The 19,563-nt window shown below is 45.5% G+C and overlaps 2 protein-coding genes across 2 annotated transcripts; one reads left to right on the top strand and one right to left on the bottom strand.

Annotated features, from left to right (window-relative positions):
- The first annotated feature begins 1,107 nt into the window (after positions 1 to 1,107).
- Positions 1,108 to 4,089, top strand: LOC139828996 (SUN domain-containing protein 3-like). The gene is given in 5 exon segments (XM_071814147.1): positions 1,108 to 1,135; positions 1,524 to 1,639; positions 2,473 to 2,640; positions 3,162 to 3,254; positions 3,934 to 4,089. Coding segments are annotated over 5 exon segments (561 nt in total).
- A 2,804-nt stretch (positions 4,090 to 6,893) lies between these two features.
- Positions 6,894 to 19,487, bottom strand: LOC136113538 (uncharacterized protein C12orf50 homolog). The gene is made up of 11 exons (XM_065858705.2): positions 19,062 to 19,487; positions 18,190 to 18,294; positions 16,917 to 17,091; positions 15,282 to 15,452; positions 14,203 to 14,280; positions 13,920 to 14,033; positions 13,367 to 13,414; positions 10,112 to 10,183; positions 9,706 to 9,909; positions 8,208 to 8,276; positions 6,894 to 7,120 (listed from the first exon to the last, which is right to left on the bottom strand). Coding segments are annotated over exons 1-11 (1,464 nt in total). The 3' UTR covers positions 6,894 to 7,118.
- Between the last annotated feature and the right edge of the window lie 76 nt (positions 19,488 to 19,563).

Here is a 19,563-nt window from a genome sequence, read left to right as displayed (position 1 = left end):
AGTAATCTGTCCAAGGCCTTTTATATATTATTATGTTAGTATTATGTCTTCGACCGTCCGGATGGTCATGTTAGTATTGATCTTCCTTTATCATCCAGGGGACTGGAACCACACATCTTCTTTTCCCACATTTTACTTTCCAACACCCCTGGTTGTGGGGCTGTTCCTGGGCTGAGCCCTCGGGCCCAGGGCTGCTGAACAGGGCCATGGTGGGGCCCAGGGGTGCTGAGGTCGACAGGTCCCGCCGGTTTGTCCGTGCTGGGAGACACCTGCTCCTGCAGTACCCCTGGTACTGATCCCAAACCTGGTCCATCCTCACCCAGACATACACTTTAGTTTGTTTTTCTATGCCATCCTGGCATCAGGCGAGCCGCTGCTCCAGCAGCGTGTGCGGGTGACCCAGGGCCGTGCAACAAGGAAGAGGGACCTCCTCCTCCCCTTCAGTGACACCTTGGTCATTGCCAAGCACCAGTAAGATTTGCAGAGCCCAGCGGCCTTTCTTCCCAATCCCTGGACATGGCACCAGGGCACCATATGATGCACCAGCCTCTGGGAAAATTGAAAGGTACAATGGTTTGTTAAAAACTACACTAAAGGCACTTGCTGGTGGAACCTTTTAAAACTGGGATTCACATTTAGCAGAAGCCACTTGGTTGGTCAACACTAGAGGATCAACTAATGTAGCTGGGCCTGCCCAATCAGAAATTCTACATATTGTAGAAAATGATAAAGTCCCTGTAGTACACATGAAAAATATGTTAGGAAAGGCGGTCTGGGTTACTCCTGCCTCAGGCAAAGGCAAACCCATTCGGGGCATTGTTTTTGCCCAAGGGCCTGACAGCACCTGGTGGGTGATGCTTAAGGATGGAGAAGTTCGGTGTGTACCTCCAGGGGATTTGATTTTAGGTGAAAATATTCAATACCGAACTGCATGATGTGAATTACCATACTAACAATGTTTAGTAAGAGTCTTTCAGATCAAGACAGTGATGATGAAACCAGCACTAGCTTCTTCGAGTGGCGCCTGACAACTTCTTCGAAGTTGATAGAGTCTTTTACCCACAAACAGTGGTCATGAGATGCATTAGATGTACAATCCAGCTCCCGATGGCTGAGTACGCCCTGAAATCAGCAGGTACTGTGACATCGTACATACAAACAGTTCCAAAGATCTTCCTCTCCAGATTGACAACATGGGCATTGGAACGCGCCCAGGGGTAGGAGAGAAGGGGTGAGAAGTCAAGGGTCCCCTTCTGCCCTAACAGTGCCCCCACTGAGAGAGCCTGTAACAGGCCAGACCCCATGGGAAGGACAGAAAATCTGATTCATGTTCTTGTCTTTTTCCACGGCTCCATACAACATTTTAATGACATCTTGCTGTGTGTTCCAGAGGGGTTGTGCCAGTAAGAAAGAGGGGAACCCACTGTAGGACATGGATGATAACTGAGAAGCCTTTTTCAAGTCAACAGCACAATATTCCTCCTGACACTGCCTGGTGATCCTGCTCATGTTTGAATTTCCAGGGGCTGCTGTCATTCAGTCAAGGACTTCTCCATCCCTCTGGAATGCCAAAACCAAAATCTTCTTGTATTCCCTGCTGGTGATGGATTACATGAGGTCCCCTGAGCTGATTCTGGAGGTAGGAGCACCAAGAAGCAGTAAAACGAAGGTTGGGAGCATGACCCACACCATGCTCACAGTTGCCTTCCCCCGTCTTTGTTCCTCAAAACTTCTTCTCCTGCCTCCTTCTCGCATGGACCTGCTCTCCTCCTGTGTCTCCCTGCTGAGTGTTTCCTCTCCCAGAGTGCCCCAGGTTCTCCGCGGGAGCTTCTGCCAGGCCAGGCTGCTCCTGCAGTCTGTGTCTGCCCAGTCGCTGTGCAAACTGTCAGCACAGCAGGGAAGGAGAATGGCAGAGGTGCCTGCAGAGCTCTGGGATGTGGTCTCAGTGAGCAGCAGCAGGCGCTGAGAGCCTGCACTGCTGGAGGGCCCCACGTTGGGCTCTCCAGCTGTCATGGCCCTGCTGCTGAGCTGCCTGCGCAGTCTGAAGAGCTGACTGGTGCCAGTGGAAGGAGCTGGGAGTGGATGAGCGGGAGCGAGTGCTTCCCCTGGCAGGAAAGGTTCATCCAGGGGGGCCAGAGCTGGCACCTGCTCTGGGCAGGGGCCTTTCAGCCACACCATCCCTTTCTTGGTTTTGGTGGGGGCTCTGGACTGGGAGAGGCCTCTGAGCCTCCACAAGTAGCACACCCAGCTCCCAGCCATCGAAGGCCTTCTCTGCTGAAAGAGCCTTGTGATATGTGAATTCTCACAACCGCTGCTCTGTTCAGTACCCACAGAGTCCAACTGAAGGCACTGGCTGCGGTTCAGAGCAAAGCTGATTGCCCAAATGAGTTCTTAATCCTCTGATGCTCATGGCAAGAATGAGAGCCAGAGTAACCTTCTCCATGTGAATGCAGTTTCCTCTTCTCCTTTCAGCCAGAAAATCATCCTGACAACTACTGGCCGTTCCCAGGAAGTCAGGGACACGTCTTCGTCAAGCTGTCCATGCCGGTCATTCCCAGAGCAGTCACCATGGACCATGTCTCAGGGACAGCGTTCCATGGATAAACTATCTCCGGAGCTCCCAAGGACTTTGCTGTCTATGTAAGTGATTTCTCTGGAGCGGGGGCAGGGGGTTGCACAGCATTTCTAAGCAGGGGGTGAAGATGTGTCAAAGAGTGAGTCCAGTGGCCTGAAGCTTCCTCCTGTCTCTCAGAAGAAACAGGCTCCTTGGTGTTGCTTCCTTCACATTGTATTCCTCTTTAATTCAATGTATCACTCAAAAAAAGGCTTCTGGGGCAAGACGCTATTCCAGGAGCCACAGGGAAAAGGAGCTGGCACAGTGCATGGTCTTAAACCTTTTTGGCTTCCAACCCCCAGTGACATTTGTGATCCTCACGTTACCTCCCTCTCACTGGGAGCGTCTGCTCCTTTTCTGACTGCCAGCTTGGACTCGTTGAGTAGGCAAGTGTGACGTGCTGCCCACCTGCAGCTTCAGGTCTTTTCCTTGTCCTCGTCATCCTTGGACTATGTAGCTGAAATAACCCTGTACTTCACCGACTAAAGTTCAGTCTTCCATGGTGATACCAGACACTCCTGTTTTCTCCACCCCTGTCTCTCTGTAGGGCTTCAAGGAAGAACACAAGGAGCAGGGAATGTTCCTGGGACAGTTCACTTTCCTGGTGGTGCTGAATCCCAGTCTGACCTTCCAGCTGAAGGTATGGGGACACAGAGGGAGGAGAACTGTAGAAGAGGAGGAGAAATGCGGCAGGATGGGGAGAGGCTTCCCTGCCAAAGGGTACAGGTAGCCCTGTCCTTGAGCATGTGCTATGCTGGCCTTTCTTCTGCTTTAACTTCCAGGTAGCAGGTGCCTGGACTACCAGTCTTCTCATTCATTTTGGGTTTAAACTTCAGTGCTTAGAAGCACCACAGTTGAAGCTGGAATCAGCTTGACTGTCTGGACCCCAAGTGCACACAAGCGGCCACATCCCGTAGGATGCACGACTGCTGCTCTGCCAGTTAAAGACCAGAAATACTGGGCTTCCTGAGGGTTCTGTTGGTGCAGGCAATGACCAGAGACAGGGAGGCCACTCTGTTTCCGTGGCTTTTTAGAGAAGGCAATGAGACATGATAGTGACACCAGCACTGGGTCTTCTGACTGTGGAAGCCTGTGCCACAAAGCAGGCGAGAACTTTCCAGCGTATTTGCTGCGACATGTGGTAGCTGCTTCTTCCTTTGCTATTCTCATGGCCCAGTGGGGTAGAACAGGATAAGAACATCTGCACCACAACAGGTCAAAAGCCCTCGCAGGACAGCAGGAAGGAAGCTGTTGATCAAGGCTGTCGCTGCTCATGTGCCAGAGAGGAAAAGGCGACTCATTTCTTCTTGTCATTGCAGAATGAGCTCGCTGGGGTCGTGAATTATGTCAGGCTGCAACTGCTGAGCAACTGGGGCCACCCGGACTACACCTCCCTGTATCAGTTCAGGGTGCACGGTGATCCGCCCAAAGATGGGGGAGAGGTGCCAGTTTCATCTATCAATAAATTCCATTGATGTTCACCCAGTCGAGTTCCAGTCTGCTTTGCCTGTGATGCTGACTGGTCCTCCCTGAGCTCACTGGAGCTCCCCAAGCTTCTCTCACCCACCAGCTTATGGGAGATTTCAGGAGTCCACAGCAAGGTTTTCCTAATTAAAAGAAACTGGAAAACTCCATAACAAATCTGCAGAAAGCCTGACATCCACACACTCGCTGCCTACACAGGAACATCAGCAAGGCCCTGCCTGTACACCAAAGATTAAATTAATGGACAGGTTTCCTGTGCAGGAAGCAACTAAGGATCAACTGAGTGGAACCATCTGTTGTTACCTGTTTTCACAAGAGGCACGTGCTGCTTCAGCTTCCATCTTTCAGTCTGTTGCTGATAAGAAAATGGAAGTGTGAGGTCTTTCTATAAGAAGGAAACCTTAACAGGAAAGTTGGTTCATGGACTTTTTTTGCCTCTCTGGGCACCTATGGACTTAATAGCCCAGGAACCATTACAGAGTGATTAGCAAAGCAATCCCAGGACACTTAAGAGATCCCATAACCACATGAGTCTGTCTTTCCTTTTCGAGTTCCCCAGGCCCCAGGGCAGGAGCAGGCAGAGCAGTCGTGCACTCGGGCCGCACCAGGGAGGAGAGAGCAGGGCCAGTACTTGACACCCAAGGCTGGGAACAGCAATTTGTGCTCTGAGCTGAGGCTTAGTCCATGTGCAAGCCCAGCACGGATCCAGATACCAAACAGCACCTTTTCCCATCGCCTCCTCCTGATGAGCTGTTTTCCAGCCCCTTCCTGCTGAGCCCAGCTCAGACACTTGCACTCTGGCTCAGGGCTGACTGGGGCTGGTGACCCTCGGGGCAGCAGCAGGAACCACTTTGCCCCTGGTTGTGGGGCTGTCCCTGGGCTGAGTCCTTGGGCCCACGGCTGCTGAACTGGGCCATGGTGGGGCCCAGGGGTGCTGAGGTCGACAGGTCCCCCCAGTGTGTCTGTGCTGGGAGACACCTGCTCCTGCAGCACCCCTGGTACTGATCCCGAACCTCGTCCATCCTCACCCAGAAGTACACTTTAGTTTGTTTTTTTTTCATAAAACCAAAGATAATTCACAGAATCACAGCATGGAGTGGGTTGGAAAAGACCTCAGAGGTCATCAAATCCAACCCTTGGTCCAACTCCAGTCCATTGACCAATCTCAATTTAAAAACCTCTATGGCCGGTGAGTCCAGCACCTCCCTGGGCAGCCATTCCAATGCTGACCACTCTCTCTGCACAGAATTGCTTTCTAATCTCCAGCCTCAATTTCCCCTGGCAGAGTTGAAGCCCATGGCCCCTTGTCCTATTGCTGACTGCCTGGGAGAAGAGCCCAATCCCCCCTGGCTAGAACTGCCCTTCAGGTCGTTCTAGAGAGTGCTGAGCTCACCTCTAAGCCTCCTCTGCTCCAGACTGAACAAGCCCAGCTCCCTCAGCCTCTCCCCACAGGGCTTGTGTTCAAGTGCCTTCCCCAGTCTTGTTGCTCTTCTCTGGACCCGCTCCGGCACTTCAATCTCTTTCCTGACCTGAGGGGCCCAGAACTGAACACAATACTCCAGGTGTGGCCTCCCCAATGCAGAGTACAGGGGAAGGATCACTGCCCTTGTCCTGCTGACCACGCCGGTTTGGATACAGGACAGGATACCATTGGCCTTCTTGGCCACCTGGGCACACTGTTGGCTCCTGTTGAGCCTCCTGTCCATTAGTCCTCCAGGTCCCTTTCTGCCTGACTGCTCTCCAGCCACTCTGTGCCAGCCTGGAGCGCTGCAGGGGGTTGTTGTGGCCAAAGTGCAGGACCCGGCACTTGGCCTTGTTGAACTTCATCCCATTGGAATTGGCCCATTTTTCCAGTCTATCCAGATCCCTCTGCAGAGCCCTCCTGCCTTCCAGCAGGTCCATACTCCCTCCCAACTTGGTGTCCTCAGCAAATTTGCTGATGATGGTCTCAATCCCGTCATCTAAATCATCAATCAAGATGTTCAACAGGACTGGACCCCTGGGGACACCACTAGTGACCGGCTGCCAGCTGGATGCAGCCCTGTTCACCAGCACTCTCTGGGCCCGGCCCTCCAGCCAGTTCTTAATCCAGCAGAGAGTGCACTTGTCCAAGCCATGGGCTACCAGCTTTTGCTGGAGTATATTATGGGAGACAGTGTCAAAGGCTTTGCTGAAGTCCAGATAGACCACATCTACAGCTTTCCCCTCATCCACCAGGTGGGTGACCTGATCATAAAAGGAGATCAGGTTGGTCAGACAGGACCTGCCCCTCCTAAACCCGTGCTGGCTGGGTCCATCCTGAAGGTGCTGTGTGATTGCATTCAGGATGATCTGCTCCATAACCCTGCCAGGCACCGAGGTCAGGCTGACAGGCCTGGAGTTGCCAAGCCTGGAGTTGCAGCCCTTTTTGTGGATTGGGGTAAAAATAAAATATTTTATGCTTTAAAGTGTGTGTAAAGCATATTTCAGTTAATTCTGAAAGTTTTGTTGCACAGTTCATTTAGTTCATCACATAGTTCTGCTGCCCTGCTAAAGTGGCAAAAGCTCAAGATCAAACTCAGACTGAGCCCTCGAACATCCAGCAAACAGCTGAACCATCTAAGGACCTGGCTTTCACACGGAAACAATTTCTTTCTAGAATGCATGAGTGTGGCTGTTGACATTAAAAGTCCTCTGAAAGTCCAAAGTAAACCTGATAGTATCTATTCCTTTTATTCATTGTGCATTAAAAAATACTCTGTAAATATAATTTCAATTATCAAACTTTCAAAACAGATAAAATTCACTGAATATATTGAAGACCTTTATATGTGACCATACAGAGAATATTTTTTAAGTTTCCATTTCTATCAGTTCTGAAATGTTACAGTGTACTTCCTGCATCCTATTTTTTGAATTTGCCGCTTTTTCATCTTTAGATTTTCCAGTTGATTTTCTTGTAAACTAACACACTCATTTCATCTCTTTCTCATGTCTACGCATCGTTCTCCTTTGTTATTTGCTTCCGAGTCTTCTTGGCTCCTGTGTAAAAATAGATATACATAACGTTTTGTGCATAATTTATTAGAGCAAAACTATATACTTTTTCAGAAACATTTTAAAAATTAGACTTTCAACAGTTCTAGAAGCAATGGGGAAAACCAATCATCCTACTACAATTCACTCATGCTTGAAAATGTGCTGCTCTAGTTTTTTTCCTCTAAAACCTTCCCAAGCAGATATGGTACTTACACAAAGAACCCAAGTGCAGCAGCAAAGCTGGTGGAGGGATTTCACAAGGTGGTTTTAGGTTGTTTGTATCTATATGGTGCCTCAACAGAATTTGTATCTCAGACTGGAATCAGAAGGCCTAATATAGAACATGGAACTGCCCTGGGTAAACTCAAACTGACAGCTGAGTCACCTGGAGGGCTTTGAAACACAAAGTCACAAAGTTGCACTTTTCTGAGCCACCCACTTTGGACTGATCTCCTAGAGCAAGCTCTAACTCTCTATACACTGATGGGACCATCCAAAAAAATGTGCGACTGACCATCTGCTGTAGAACAGAGTACCAGTGAAACGATGAACTCAAGAAAGGGCAGTGCTCAACAGCCTTCAAACTGAACCTCTTTTCCCTTGCAGGGAGAACTTTCAGTGAAAGCCAGATGGTCGAGCTGGTAAGAGCTCTAAGGACACTGTGCTAGTCCACATTTCAAACCATGCAACTGCAGAGCAAAGTCCCCGTAACAGCTGCGGGGAACACGGAGATGGGCGATGAGAAGGAAACGTCGCAATGAAGCACAGAGTGCAGACCAAGGCTCTGGCCATTGCTACAAGGGCCATGAGATAGAGACTCTAATGCTTTGCTTTCATATCAGCGATACTGTAAAACATCAGATGTCACGGGTTAGTTATACAGTCAAAATTACATGTCTGCAAACAAATGGAACTGTTCTCTGTTCTTTCAAATGACTCAGCATTGCTTAGAACCTTGTGGATTTTGGCAGCAAAAGCTTTGAGACCAACTTTACATTTTCTAGGTGGGGAGAGATGTTGCTTTTGCAAAAAAGAAGTAGTTGTAAAAATATCTCTCAAACAGTTACCCAAATGGTTGTTTTAAACTTACAGTGAGCATTTTCACGTGGATTTCTTTTCCTCCAACGTGGTGCATTGTAAAATCCTGAAGTACATTTGTCTGTCGAATAAACATAAACATTGTTTCTTAATTTCAGCTACAATTTCAGGAAAGACTCTCTGATATGTGAATTAAATACTGTATCAGTTGAAGTATCAATGAAAGCATCCAGTGAATCATGCATCATCTCTGAAATACAAGCCAGTGTTAAATACAGACTTGCTCCAGTACTTTATAGATCATGTGTAATCTTGCAGCGTTTCCTCAAGCTCACGGGATCTTCCAAACAAGGCGATTCTGCCACGGACCCTGCGACTTGAACAAAGTCAATATTCTTGTGTTGAAAATCTTCCCAAAGGCAGCAGTTGCTGTTCAATTAAACAAATCCATAATCCGATCTCCTCTTTTATCCCTGCTTGTGCAAACACTCGATATAAGGCAATGGGATGTTTCTGTGCTGGCCAGCTGACTGTGCATCAGAGTAAGCTGCCTAATGACTGTTTTCTGTGAAATTTGGCTAAAAATATTAATTCTCTTGTTTTCTATTAATTTCACCTTAATTACATTAATTCAAATCATTAATTGTAAAATAATCCTACAATGTTTAAACACAACATGTAAGCATTACCATAGTTTTCTGTTTGGGTCGAAAATCTTCTATTTGTGTCAAGCTGATGCTTTGGTTTGGAGCATTTCCCACCATATGGCTCAGGTGCTGCTGAAAAGAAAATTGGCAACAGCGGTAATGGTGGTTGTTATGACAAAAATTAAGAATGTTTTCTCTGTAATCTCTATACCAATGTGTCCACATTTAGACAAAACAAACATTAGAAGAAAACAAACAAAGAGACAAACAAACCCAAACCAAACACACACAAGTATTAATGCCAAGATGTGGCAGTGATGCTGAGATTCATTGAACTTAACTGCATTCATGCTAACATTGTAGATAATCTCTCTTAAGGAGGTTCCCTTTATTGAAAATTCGAGATAGGGAGGCATCTCAAGATGGAGATTCAGCTCAGCTTAAGCGAGATGACTGAAACTGGTAAGATGAAATAACTTTCTTCACTTATGATTATTGAAATTATTTACCACTAAATTTCTACATGAAGTGACAGATTAGAGAGTTAAAAATAAAGTGAAAGATGTAAAATTGTGGTCACATCTGGAACAGATTTCCAAAAAGAAAGATACAGGACTTTGAATCCCACGTGTAGGCTCTTGTCAAATTTCTGACATAGTACATCCTATCAAGAGGACAGTAGAGAGACGGAAAACAGATGAATTAAAATATCACCATGAATGAATGGAAAGAGAATGAATTCAGTACCCTGTCCAGCGTAAAAAATATAATAATAATAAAAATAACAAAAAATTGACACAAAATAGATATCAGAAGTTTGGATAAGACCAAACTCCATGATTTTCCAAGATAAAAAATAATACTGAATATTGAAAATAATAAATCTATCACAAACAAACCCACCTGTAGATCCATTGAACTTTGGTTCTGGGGTGACATTCATAGTGCGGTAGAAAACATACGTTGATCTTCGAGGTTCCAAAGAATCAAAATCAGTCTTTCTGCCAGCACCTCTCACATAAGGAACAGAAGCAGCAGTTTCATCATCCTTATTTTTACGCCATTGTTGGTAACTTGGTTTTACGTTGGGATCCGAAGAGTGAATTCCTAAAAGTGAAAAAGCAAACAGAGATACAAAATTGTTGTGCTGTTACTCAGAATTTGACATATTACAAGGTCCTAGAGGCTGAAAACAAGATTGACCAAAAAAACCCAAGTTTTTTTGTGGACAGCCCAATTCAAATCTATTCAGTTATTTTATTTACAATAAGGTGTTCAGCAATGAGAAGCTGATGCCAAAGTACATTACCTCCATTGTCAAAGGATCGCCAGTTTCTTCTGGGCATACGCTCCGCTGGAACTCTCCTTCCTGAACTCTCTCCTCCTTTCTTTGTATTGTTCAGTGTTGCAGCAGTGTCACCATCCCCTGGAAAGGCAACAGAAAGAATGTGTGCCCTGCTGGTGTGCAAGCACAGGGAATGGCACTGCCATTCTCTTCCTCCCGCCTCTGTGAGATACCGATACGTATAATGTCCTTTAACCTCTCGTTTTATGTTCTTCTTTCTCTTTTGTTAGTTGTCTGGATCCTGTCTCGTGTAACTTGAGCACCTGATGTATAACTCTGATGATCTCTAAGAAAATTGCATAATAGGTTAAAGACGACTATGACTCCAAAGGAAAGAACCAGCCACACATTACCTGCTCTAGCTTCTTACTTTTCATTAATGATATTTATGAATCCTATCTGATCAAATTGATGGTGTTTTCAAGATACATGTCATCATAGTACCTAAAACCTCAAAGAACTCAATGGAAGAATTGCTTTGGGAAAACATCTCTATCCTTTTCTCTGAATGTATCTCTATTTTCAGACTGTCTGGAGTGCGGTTGTGAACACAATCCCCTTATCCAAACTGTCCTTTAAGTGCTGACTACCTGCCCTTTCTCTGTATCGCACAGGTGGTGTGTGGACCTCTGGAACATCCATGCTTGAGCCCAGGAAGACTGATGGACTCCGAAGGAGACCTTTCGGCTGAACTAAGAATGATTTTTTTGTCTGTAGCATTTAGACACATGCTGAGTACGGGCAGCATTTGTGAACATCACAAAGTGTTACAAACGACAAGGCTAAAGCTGTGATGGCACTGGTTGCATAGATAAGCCCACCTCCAACTGCAAACAGAACTTTAAGAGGCAAGTGTCAGTATAAAGTACCCACAGGGCTCTTCACCTGGCCCCTACCACTCTGCAGGAAGATGTGGTTTTGCCTCTTCTTCCTTTTTTCCTGCTCACATAAATGACCACTTTTGCTTCCTCTCAGTTCAGGCCAGAATGCAGCAGAAGTTCTGGACTTCTGCTTCAGTTTATGGGGTGCTATGAAGCCAAAACAAACCATCACAATCAAAACACCAGCGAGATCCCAGTTGTAGAAAAATACCATGCAAAGCAAGGTCATTCCTTCATCCCTTGCTGGGAGGAGAGATGTTGAACAGGAAGGATTTCCTAAAGGAAACGGAAATTCTACTGCAGAACTACACCTACCAGTAGAGTAAAATGGGAAGAGAAAGGTGAACTATTCTGAGATTTGCTAAATATTTCTAAAGAATGCATCACATTAAAAATACTGCAAAAAGAGGGGATCGATATATTTGTGAAGAACATTGTGTTCATTCCTCTTTCTGGGGAAATCAATGAATTTCTGCTATGAAGATGACTGAATTATTGGTCATGAATCTACTGTCTGACTAATTATAAAGCTTAATAAAGCTTTACATTTCTGACTGTGGACACTGCTGCGCTCTACTTATGAAAATTATGTTGGATCAGATTTAGTCTTGAGCATATTTGGGCCTAAATGACTTCACATGAACCTGCAGGGACAAAAAAGAAAGTAGCACAATACAAACAGGCACATTTGAGGTGTTTTAAGAATCCTGTTTAAGCAGGAGCCCACCTGTAGATCCATTGAACTTTGGTTCTTGGGTGACGTCCACAGTGCGGTAGAAAACAGACGCTGATCTGCCAGGTTCTGAAGAATTGCAATATGTTTTTCTTCCTGCTGCTCTCCCGCGAGGAACAGAAGGAACAGTTTCATCATCCTGCCTTTGACTCCTTGGTTGGTAACTTGGTTTTCCTTTGGGGTCTGAAGTGTTAAATCCTAAAAATGAAAAAGCAAACTTTATAATGCTATGCAGTTACTCAAATTTTGACATATTGCAGGAGCCTGGAGGCTGGAAGACAAGATTAAAAAAATATGTTCTTTATGGAGAGTCCTATCCAAATGTGGATTGTCCATATTTGACACTACGAACAGAATTTAGCTAGGTAGTGCTAGGTCATCTAACAGTTCAGTAAATGAAAATGAATAAGCCAACTGTTTTCTCAAAATACTTTTTCCTGGTACTGTGTTAGGTGAATTTCTTGGTCCCTCTTTGGAGTGATGCTTATTTACCAGCTCACTGTGGTTTGTTTCTGAGGGATTAAAATAACACATGTTCACTTGTTTAAAAAAACACACACAATTTTCTTCTCCAAATACTCGATGGTGATTCGAAAACCTAATCTCCCACTTCATACACAGGTCTTCTTGGGCGAAACATGCTTTTATGTGTTAATTATTCTGAGAGTGTCATTCCTCAAAAGGAAAGCAAAAGTGGTTGTGTTTCCTCTGGCATAGGAAATTGTGACAAAACTCCAAAGTTGACTCTAAAGACAAAGACCAACAGCACTTTGAACTCGCACAAGTACTTTGACTGGTTCTGGCTCAGGACACTTCTCATGATGAATTAGAACATGTTCATGAATACTATATTTAGGGTTTACAGGTAAAGATGACAAACATTGGCTTTAATCCACATAGACACTTGTAAGAACTGAGAGTGAAAAGCTGGATGTAATTTGTGTGTGTGTCACAGGGGGAATAAACCCTTTTCCAAAGTCACAGTGGGAGCCCAATGGATACAGACTCCAAAGCCCAGGCTGACAACTTCTGAACCTGAGCTGCCTCTTGTTACAAGAGAACTCAGCAGCAAAACCACAACCCTGAATATGTTCCTCTCTGCCAGTGCTTATTTCTCACCCCTTGCACACGAGGGATGCTTTGCCTCTGTCTCAGTTGTGTCAGTTCAGCTACGGGTTGTCCTGCACACCCAACAACTAAAACACCGTGGCATGAAAAAATGACTTCAGCTTACAAAAGGATTACTTCAGTCCTAAGGCACTTCAGTGATACAATTCACAGCATGGGCCCACACATCATTTCAACAGCTGAACGGGCATTGCTGATACAGTGACAAACAGCGTTGCAGAAATACCAATGAATGGCGGGAGATTCAAACTTCATAGAATAGATTCACCTCCAATGTCGATGTACCTAGGGACTAAGGGTATTATACTATAGACAAATCTGTTTCTTACTCCACAGAACCATTTCTTTCCCAAAACTAAACAGGAAAACATAAATTGCAATCAGCATAGAGGAATTTTTTTTTCTAGTATAACCTTAAAACCAGTATAATCTCTTCTGGGAATACGCTCTGTTGGTATCTCCTTTCACAGCTCTCGCCTTCTCTCTTTGTATTACTAAATGTTGTAGGAATTGTATTACCATCACCTGGAGAGGCAACAGAAAGAAGGTGTGAGCTGCTGGTGTGTAAGCACAGGGAATGGCACTGCCATTCTCTTCCTCCCGCCTCTGTGAGATAGTGATTAGTTTAGTGCAATTTCCTTTAACCTCTCCTCTTATATTCTTCTTTATATTCTCTTGGATGTTTGGATCCTGTCTACCGTAACTGATGTGCAACTCTCATGGTCTCTAAGACAGTTCTATAACACACAGGTTAAAGAAAAGCTACGGCTCCAAAGTAAAGAACGAGCTACAAATAACCTGCTCCTCACTTCTCATGAATATTTATGAATCCTATCTGATCCAATTTATGGAATGGTTCTGTACCTCCAGATAGTACACGTAGGTTTTACAGTCCATTTCTACCTTTTGCATCCACAATCAATACAGGTAGTCACCATGCCCGAGACACTATGTATGTGTATATATGTGGGGAAAAAGAAATGGTAAACATTAATGGTAAATATTGTCTGAGAAGACGAATATTACTTGCCTTTCTGTAAGTCTCGCTCCATAGCTTCCAAGAGTAATATTTCCTTTTCCTGAGGTGAAGACACAGTTTCTGCTGATTGGTGTTCGTGAGGGTACTGGATCCTGTAATACTCTCCTAAACACAGACAAAAAGGAAAATAAATAAAATATAAAATAAAATAAAATAAAATAAAATAAAATAAAATAAAATAAAATAAAATAAAATAAAATAAAATAAACAATTGAAAGGGTTAGTATATTGTCTTCATTGCTGTTTTGGAAAGACTGACTGATTTTATATTTACCAGTTTTATAGCATATTTCCTTTATGGTTCTTTCCTCTTCCATTTCTGCAGCAGTCTTAGGCACGCAATTAGAAACATCTGCAGAAAATGGTTTTAAAGATTACTGGGTATCTATACAAAGACCTTTAACAATCCCTAATAATCATGTACCATCATGAATTTCATTTTGGTCACAGTGGGTTTTTTCTGGATGTAAGCTCTGCTGGACAGAACAATGATTCCTTAGTATCAGGTATTTCCAAGAGCAATGGAAGGGCAGGTACAACACATAGGAATAAGCTAATGTTTGTGAATTTGAAACTATTCAAAACCATCCTCAGTGCTCATGTTCAGTATAATCCTTCATTGACAAGCAAAAGGAAATCTTCTGACTAAACATGTCACCAGGGAGTGCTTGTCACAAAACCTCTGCTCACAGGTCCTATCCTGGAACATCTGCTGGCAGAGATGGTGAAGCGAGGGCTCCTTATCTGTCTCAGTTAAGGCTGCTGAGATCAGCAAAGCCCCGGCTTTGATTTGGTTTGAATTCATGGAGCTCACTCCTACTGACACCGGGTCAGGAAGCACTAACAGGTAGTCGTCCTCTCACTCTCTGGGAATGTGCAATTCATTCTTCCCCAGGAATCCCTCATCTCTAAGTGAGACACAGTCAACCGTTTAGCTACTTGTAAAAAGCACAAAACCAAACCCAAAATATATATATAAATGCATAGACATTCACTTTTCTAGTGAATTGTGTCCCCAAATTTAGAGAAAGTTTGAAGAGTATTTGATGGCCATCTGAATTGTGGATCACATCCTATGAGTTGTGGATCACATTTTAAACTTTATTTAATACAAAAGAGGTATGTGGATGATAATGCTACAGAAATATACAGGTAGGCATTTCACAGGAGTTAGAATGATGCCTCACATCTGGTGACCACCACTTCCAACATTTTGGGATTAGCCGGAAACTATTTTCAAAACTTGTCAACAACTCTTTTCTAAATAGGTCACGGTTATTATAACAAATCAGTTGTGAAGTGTAGAAAAGACCCTATTCTACTTCTTTGTAAAAGAAAAAATTATCTATTTACAGTTCTCTTTGTCATCATCCTCTGCATCGTCCTGTTCATCTTCACCTTTGTTGAGGCTTATAATGAGTGGAGCATGAACTGGTAGGAAAATATTCTCTTGGTTTCTGAGTGATGCTTGAAGATGTGCTGGATGCAGAGTCCTTTCTTGGCCACCCTCTTGCAATGGCACATCTGCAGAAAAGAACATGATTTTGTTAGAAGGGAACTAGAATATCAAATCCAGGTCAGACATGCAGGTACACTTTTGAACTCTTTATCATATTGAGGGGATCATTAAATAGGCAGATTATGACGTTTGGGAAAACTATTCTGCCAAGCTTGGCAAAAGAGCATCTCGCAACAACAGAAAGGATGAAAAAGCGTGGGTACTAACTCCTCTGAAAGAGCAGATAAAGCACTATGGTGTATCATACTAAACCTATTTTAGTGACACTCCCGCGGATCAGATTTGTTGTATCTCACGCAAGAAAATGTAAGATACAGCAGTTTAACTTGATAGTTAACTGTGTCACTGCCCAGAACAGCATATTATCAGCTCCGGACAGTGTAAGCCAACTCCACCTTAAAACGGTTTAACAGGATTTCTAAGTATTAAAAAGGACAAATGCAGTTAAAATGTTTGCAATGCTATTCTGGGACACATGGACTTTGAATGTATGCATTTTCCAGTAAAAAGAAAGAGGGTTGGATCTATTTTCTCATTCTGATTGTTGGACATTTCTCTTCTAGAGGTTACCCATGTCCTTTGGGCCTCCAGGGCATCTTCTCTGACTCACAGCACACCCAACATGTGCCTACGTTTTGTTTAGGAGAGCACCAGCTGCCAGGGGTCACTGCTGTGGATGTGGGAACTGCAAAGAAAGCAGTGCGGGCACTCACAGAAACACCACCAAGTTCTTGCCTTGCTTCTCTGGGGTGGGGGGGCTCAACACACCCAGACAGGACACGCTACCTTTCCCTGGGGGAATTTCTGGAACACAGGCTGTTTGCTTCTGACCAGAGGTCTCTCTGGACTTTTCTCATGACACCTGTCTCCAGCTCTGGAGCTCGGGCCCATGAACAACTCTAGTTTAGGCCCCTTGCTCCTGCATCTGTGACAAGTCACGCTGCTCTCACTCCAGCTTCTGCCTGATTTCTGACATCTGTCCTGGTTCCCTGCCCTGGACACTTTCCCTGCTCCAGGTTCCAGCTGTCTAACAGGACTCCTGGAAGCCAAGAGCTCCTCTGAGAAAGGAATGAGAAAAAAACCCCAAAAACATGACCCAAAATCTTGTAATGGTGCTTTTTTATTTTCCAAACGTAGTTTGTTTTTCAGATATTACATAACCTTGCAAATGATTTCTGCAACATTTCTACTCTGTGGATCCTAGCAACCTAAATCACCACTTGTGACATCGTCTTTCCTGCAACACGAAGATCCGTAACATGACAGCTAAAAAAGTCACATGGCAACACTATTCAAATGCCAGTACAATTCCTTCCTTTGCTCTGAACTCACTGCGGTAGCAGATCCTATGCCACTGATTTACCATGGTACATTTTGAACCTTCGTAGAGATTACTAAGCACTGCAAGGACATTCTTGTGTATGTACTTACTCTAATGAACAAATAGTAGAGAAAATATTTTTACTCACTGTTGTTAGGTGGGAGGAAAAGTCCATTTATACTTCGAGGTTTGCTGTGATGGAAGGCACAGCTGATCCTCACACAGCCTGAGGGTTGTTTTTCCCAGAAACAGGAGATGTGGCTGTACTTCTGCTGCAGGAGAAAAGAGTTGTCATCGATTGTAAGCAGAACAATGAAAATGGACTAAATGGAGCAGTACCAAGATTTTGTGGGACCATGTTCTGGTATTTTAGAACTCTTAAAGTTATCTTAAGAGTTATCATAAGCTCCAGATAACTCTAAAGTTATCCTGAACTAGGTCAATTGAACTTTCATGATGTCAAACTGTTACCAGATGAGGAGTGAAGCCGTTTACTTATTGTACTGCAGACTTTCCCTGAGATACTGGGAAGAAAGTTACTTAACCGACATGTGGTTGAGTTTCCTTTCCTGCACAACAGGATAATCAGGTCAATCCCAAATGAGATGAGCTGTACAGGTGCAAATCCTACACTAGACTCTCTTGCCGTTAATGGACATAGGTCCTCGGGAAATAAGGGGTAGGAAATCAAACTCAGAAAGATGCCCAGCAAAAACTGAAAAACGACAAGTTTGGGAATTGGTGTTGTGAGACTGCTGTCATTGCACTGCTCACACCATCTCCCAGCTGTTTGTGCATTCGAAGATAAGTTTCACCCACATTCAGACATTAACAGCTGGGTCTAAAAGCAGGATCTCCAAATTACGCCACGTTTGGGCTGCAGTCAGTACAACTGGGCCATCCCCTGGGACACACTGGGGTCTGGAGCCAAAGCCCAGCCCCCGGGCATTAATGCCAAAATCCCCATTGTCGAAATGGATGCGATAATGGAGAGCCCAACACCCAACCCTGGATTTTCAACAGGTGGAATTTAAATATAGGGAAAACACACGTTGCAGGACTTTCTTCTCAATAACTTATTTTGCAGTACTTCAGGAAGGAACTAAAAGCAGAAATTATAAACGTGGTCTATGTATTCAAAATCAATATAATCTTGATTCAATACAAAAGATGAGTGATCTTCACCCATGACTTTTATGTGTTCCCTGAGTACCTGAGCGCAGTTCACATGAGAAATTCCCATGGTTCAGATGATCATTACCTCTTCTCACCACTTCCAAAAACCCGATATTTCATCTACAGATGTGGCCATGACCCAGAGAGACATATCAGCTTCTACGTTTACATAACAGACCTCCCTGTCAACATGGCTGTATCAAGAAATCAAGGATCCAAAGCACTCTAAGATCTACAGCACTTACCTGTGCATTTGGGGGACACTGGGAATGGCGTTTTTTCCCAACTTTGTTCATTTTCGAGGAGCCAAATGCCAGCAGAAGGCACCAGCACGAAGTAGCTGGTGCCTCCTGCAGCCGGTCAAGTCAACCAAGGCGGTTGCCGGCCAGTATAGAATGTTACGTTTCAAAAGTTCCAACTGCTCCTCCAGCTCCTGATGTCAACATCATGGCGCCAGGAGACACGTCCAGCTCGGACATCTTCCTTCATCTCCATTGCTTCAGTGTAAATTACAGAAAATCAGGCTATTTCGGAGTCTCCCATCCCAGTGTTTCTTTAATGAAAAATGGAACAAAGCCATTTCCCGGGGCTTAAATAATACCCAGCCCTTTGCTGAAGGAGCTGTGGCCTGAGAAACAAACCTTTGATAATGCAAAGACAAATCGTATTGACCATTTTTTAAGCAAAACCCTTCTGCCCAACATTTTTCTTACTGTAGCTCTTTGGATGGAGGGGTGTTGGGAAGGTGGTTTAAGATTTAGGTTTTATTTCTCATTACTCCACTCAGATTTGATTGGTAATGAATTAATTTCCACTAGTGGAGTCTGTTTTGCCTGTGACAGTAATGGGTGAGCGATGTCTCCCTGTCCTTATCTCGACCCATGAGTGCTTTGTTTCTCTTCTCTCTCCTGCCCAGCTGAGGGGCAGTGACAGAGCAGCTTTGGTGGGCACCTGCTGTCCAGCCAGGGTCAGCCCAGCACCGCTTCCAAGGTTTATCCCGAGGCGCAGAGCCCGGGAACCACCCGGAGGCCCCTGTGCTGACGGGGGCAAAACCGACACAGCGAGTTCCCCAGGGCCCGGGGCCCGGGCATCCCTGCCCCAGCCGGGCGTGCGGCACCGGGCAAGCAGAAAACAGCCCGAGGAACGGCTGCCGGGCCAGCGGCACCAACGGCACCGCCAGGGCGCGCTGCCTCAGCCCGGAGCCGAAAACAGGCGGGCGAGGTGGTCCTGACACAGCGGAGCCGCTCTGGACAGAGAACGGCGTCTGGAGCCCGCGAGCTGCCCCAGGCCCGCGGCCGGGCTGGGCGCCTCCGGGAGGGGAGGCCCCCGCCTCGCTGGCAGCTGCTGGGGAGGTGCCCCGAGGCCACCGCGCCCGCCCTGCCCTGTCCCGCCCTCCCCAGCGCTCGGCTGCGTCGCGGGGCTCCTGGCAGGCGGGCGGTCCCGTTCTCCATTTCCCGTGGCGCAGCGCGGGGCGGTGCAGCCGCAGTTCCGCCCGGCGCTGGTCCGGCGTTGAGAGCGGGCGGGCTCGGGTGGCCGGGGCCATGAGGCGGCGGGGCGTGGGGCAGCGGGAGGTGCCGTGTGTGTTCGTGACCGAGGTGAAGGAGGAGCCGTCGGCCAAG

This window comes from Patagioenas fasciata, chromosome 12 (genome assembly GCF_037038585.1).
Source record: "Patagioenas fasciata isolate bPatFas1 chromosome 12, bPatFas1.hap1, whole genome shotgun sequence".
Taxonomy (NCBI): domain Eukaryota; kingdom Metazoa; phylum Chordata; class Aves; order Columbiformes; family Columbidae; genus Patagioenas; species Patagioenas fasciata.
The sequence above is the reverse complement of the archived record's forward strand: the minus strand, read 5'-3'. Positions and strand labels throughout refer to the sequence as shown.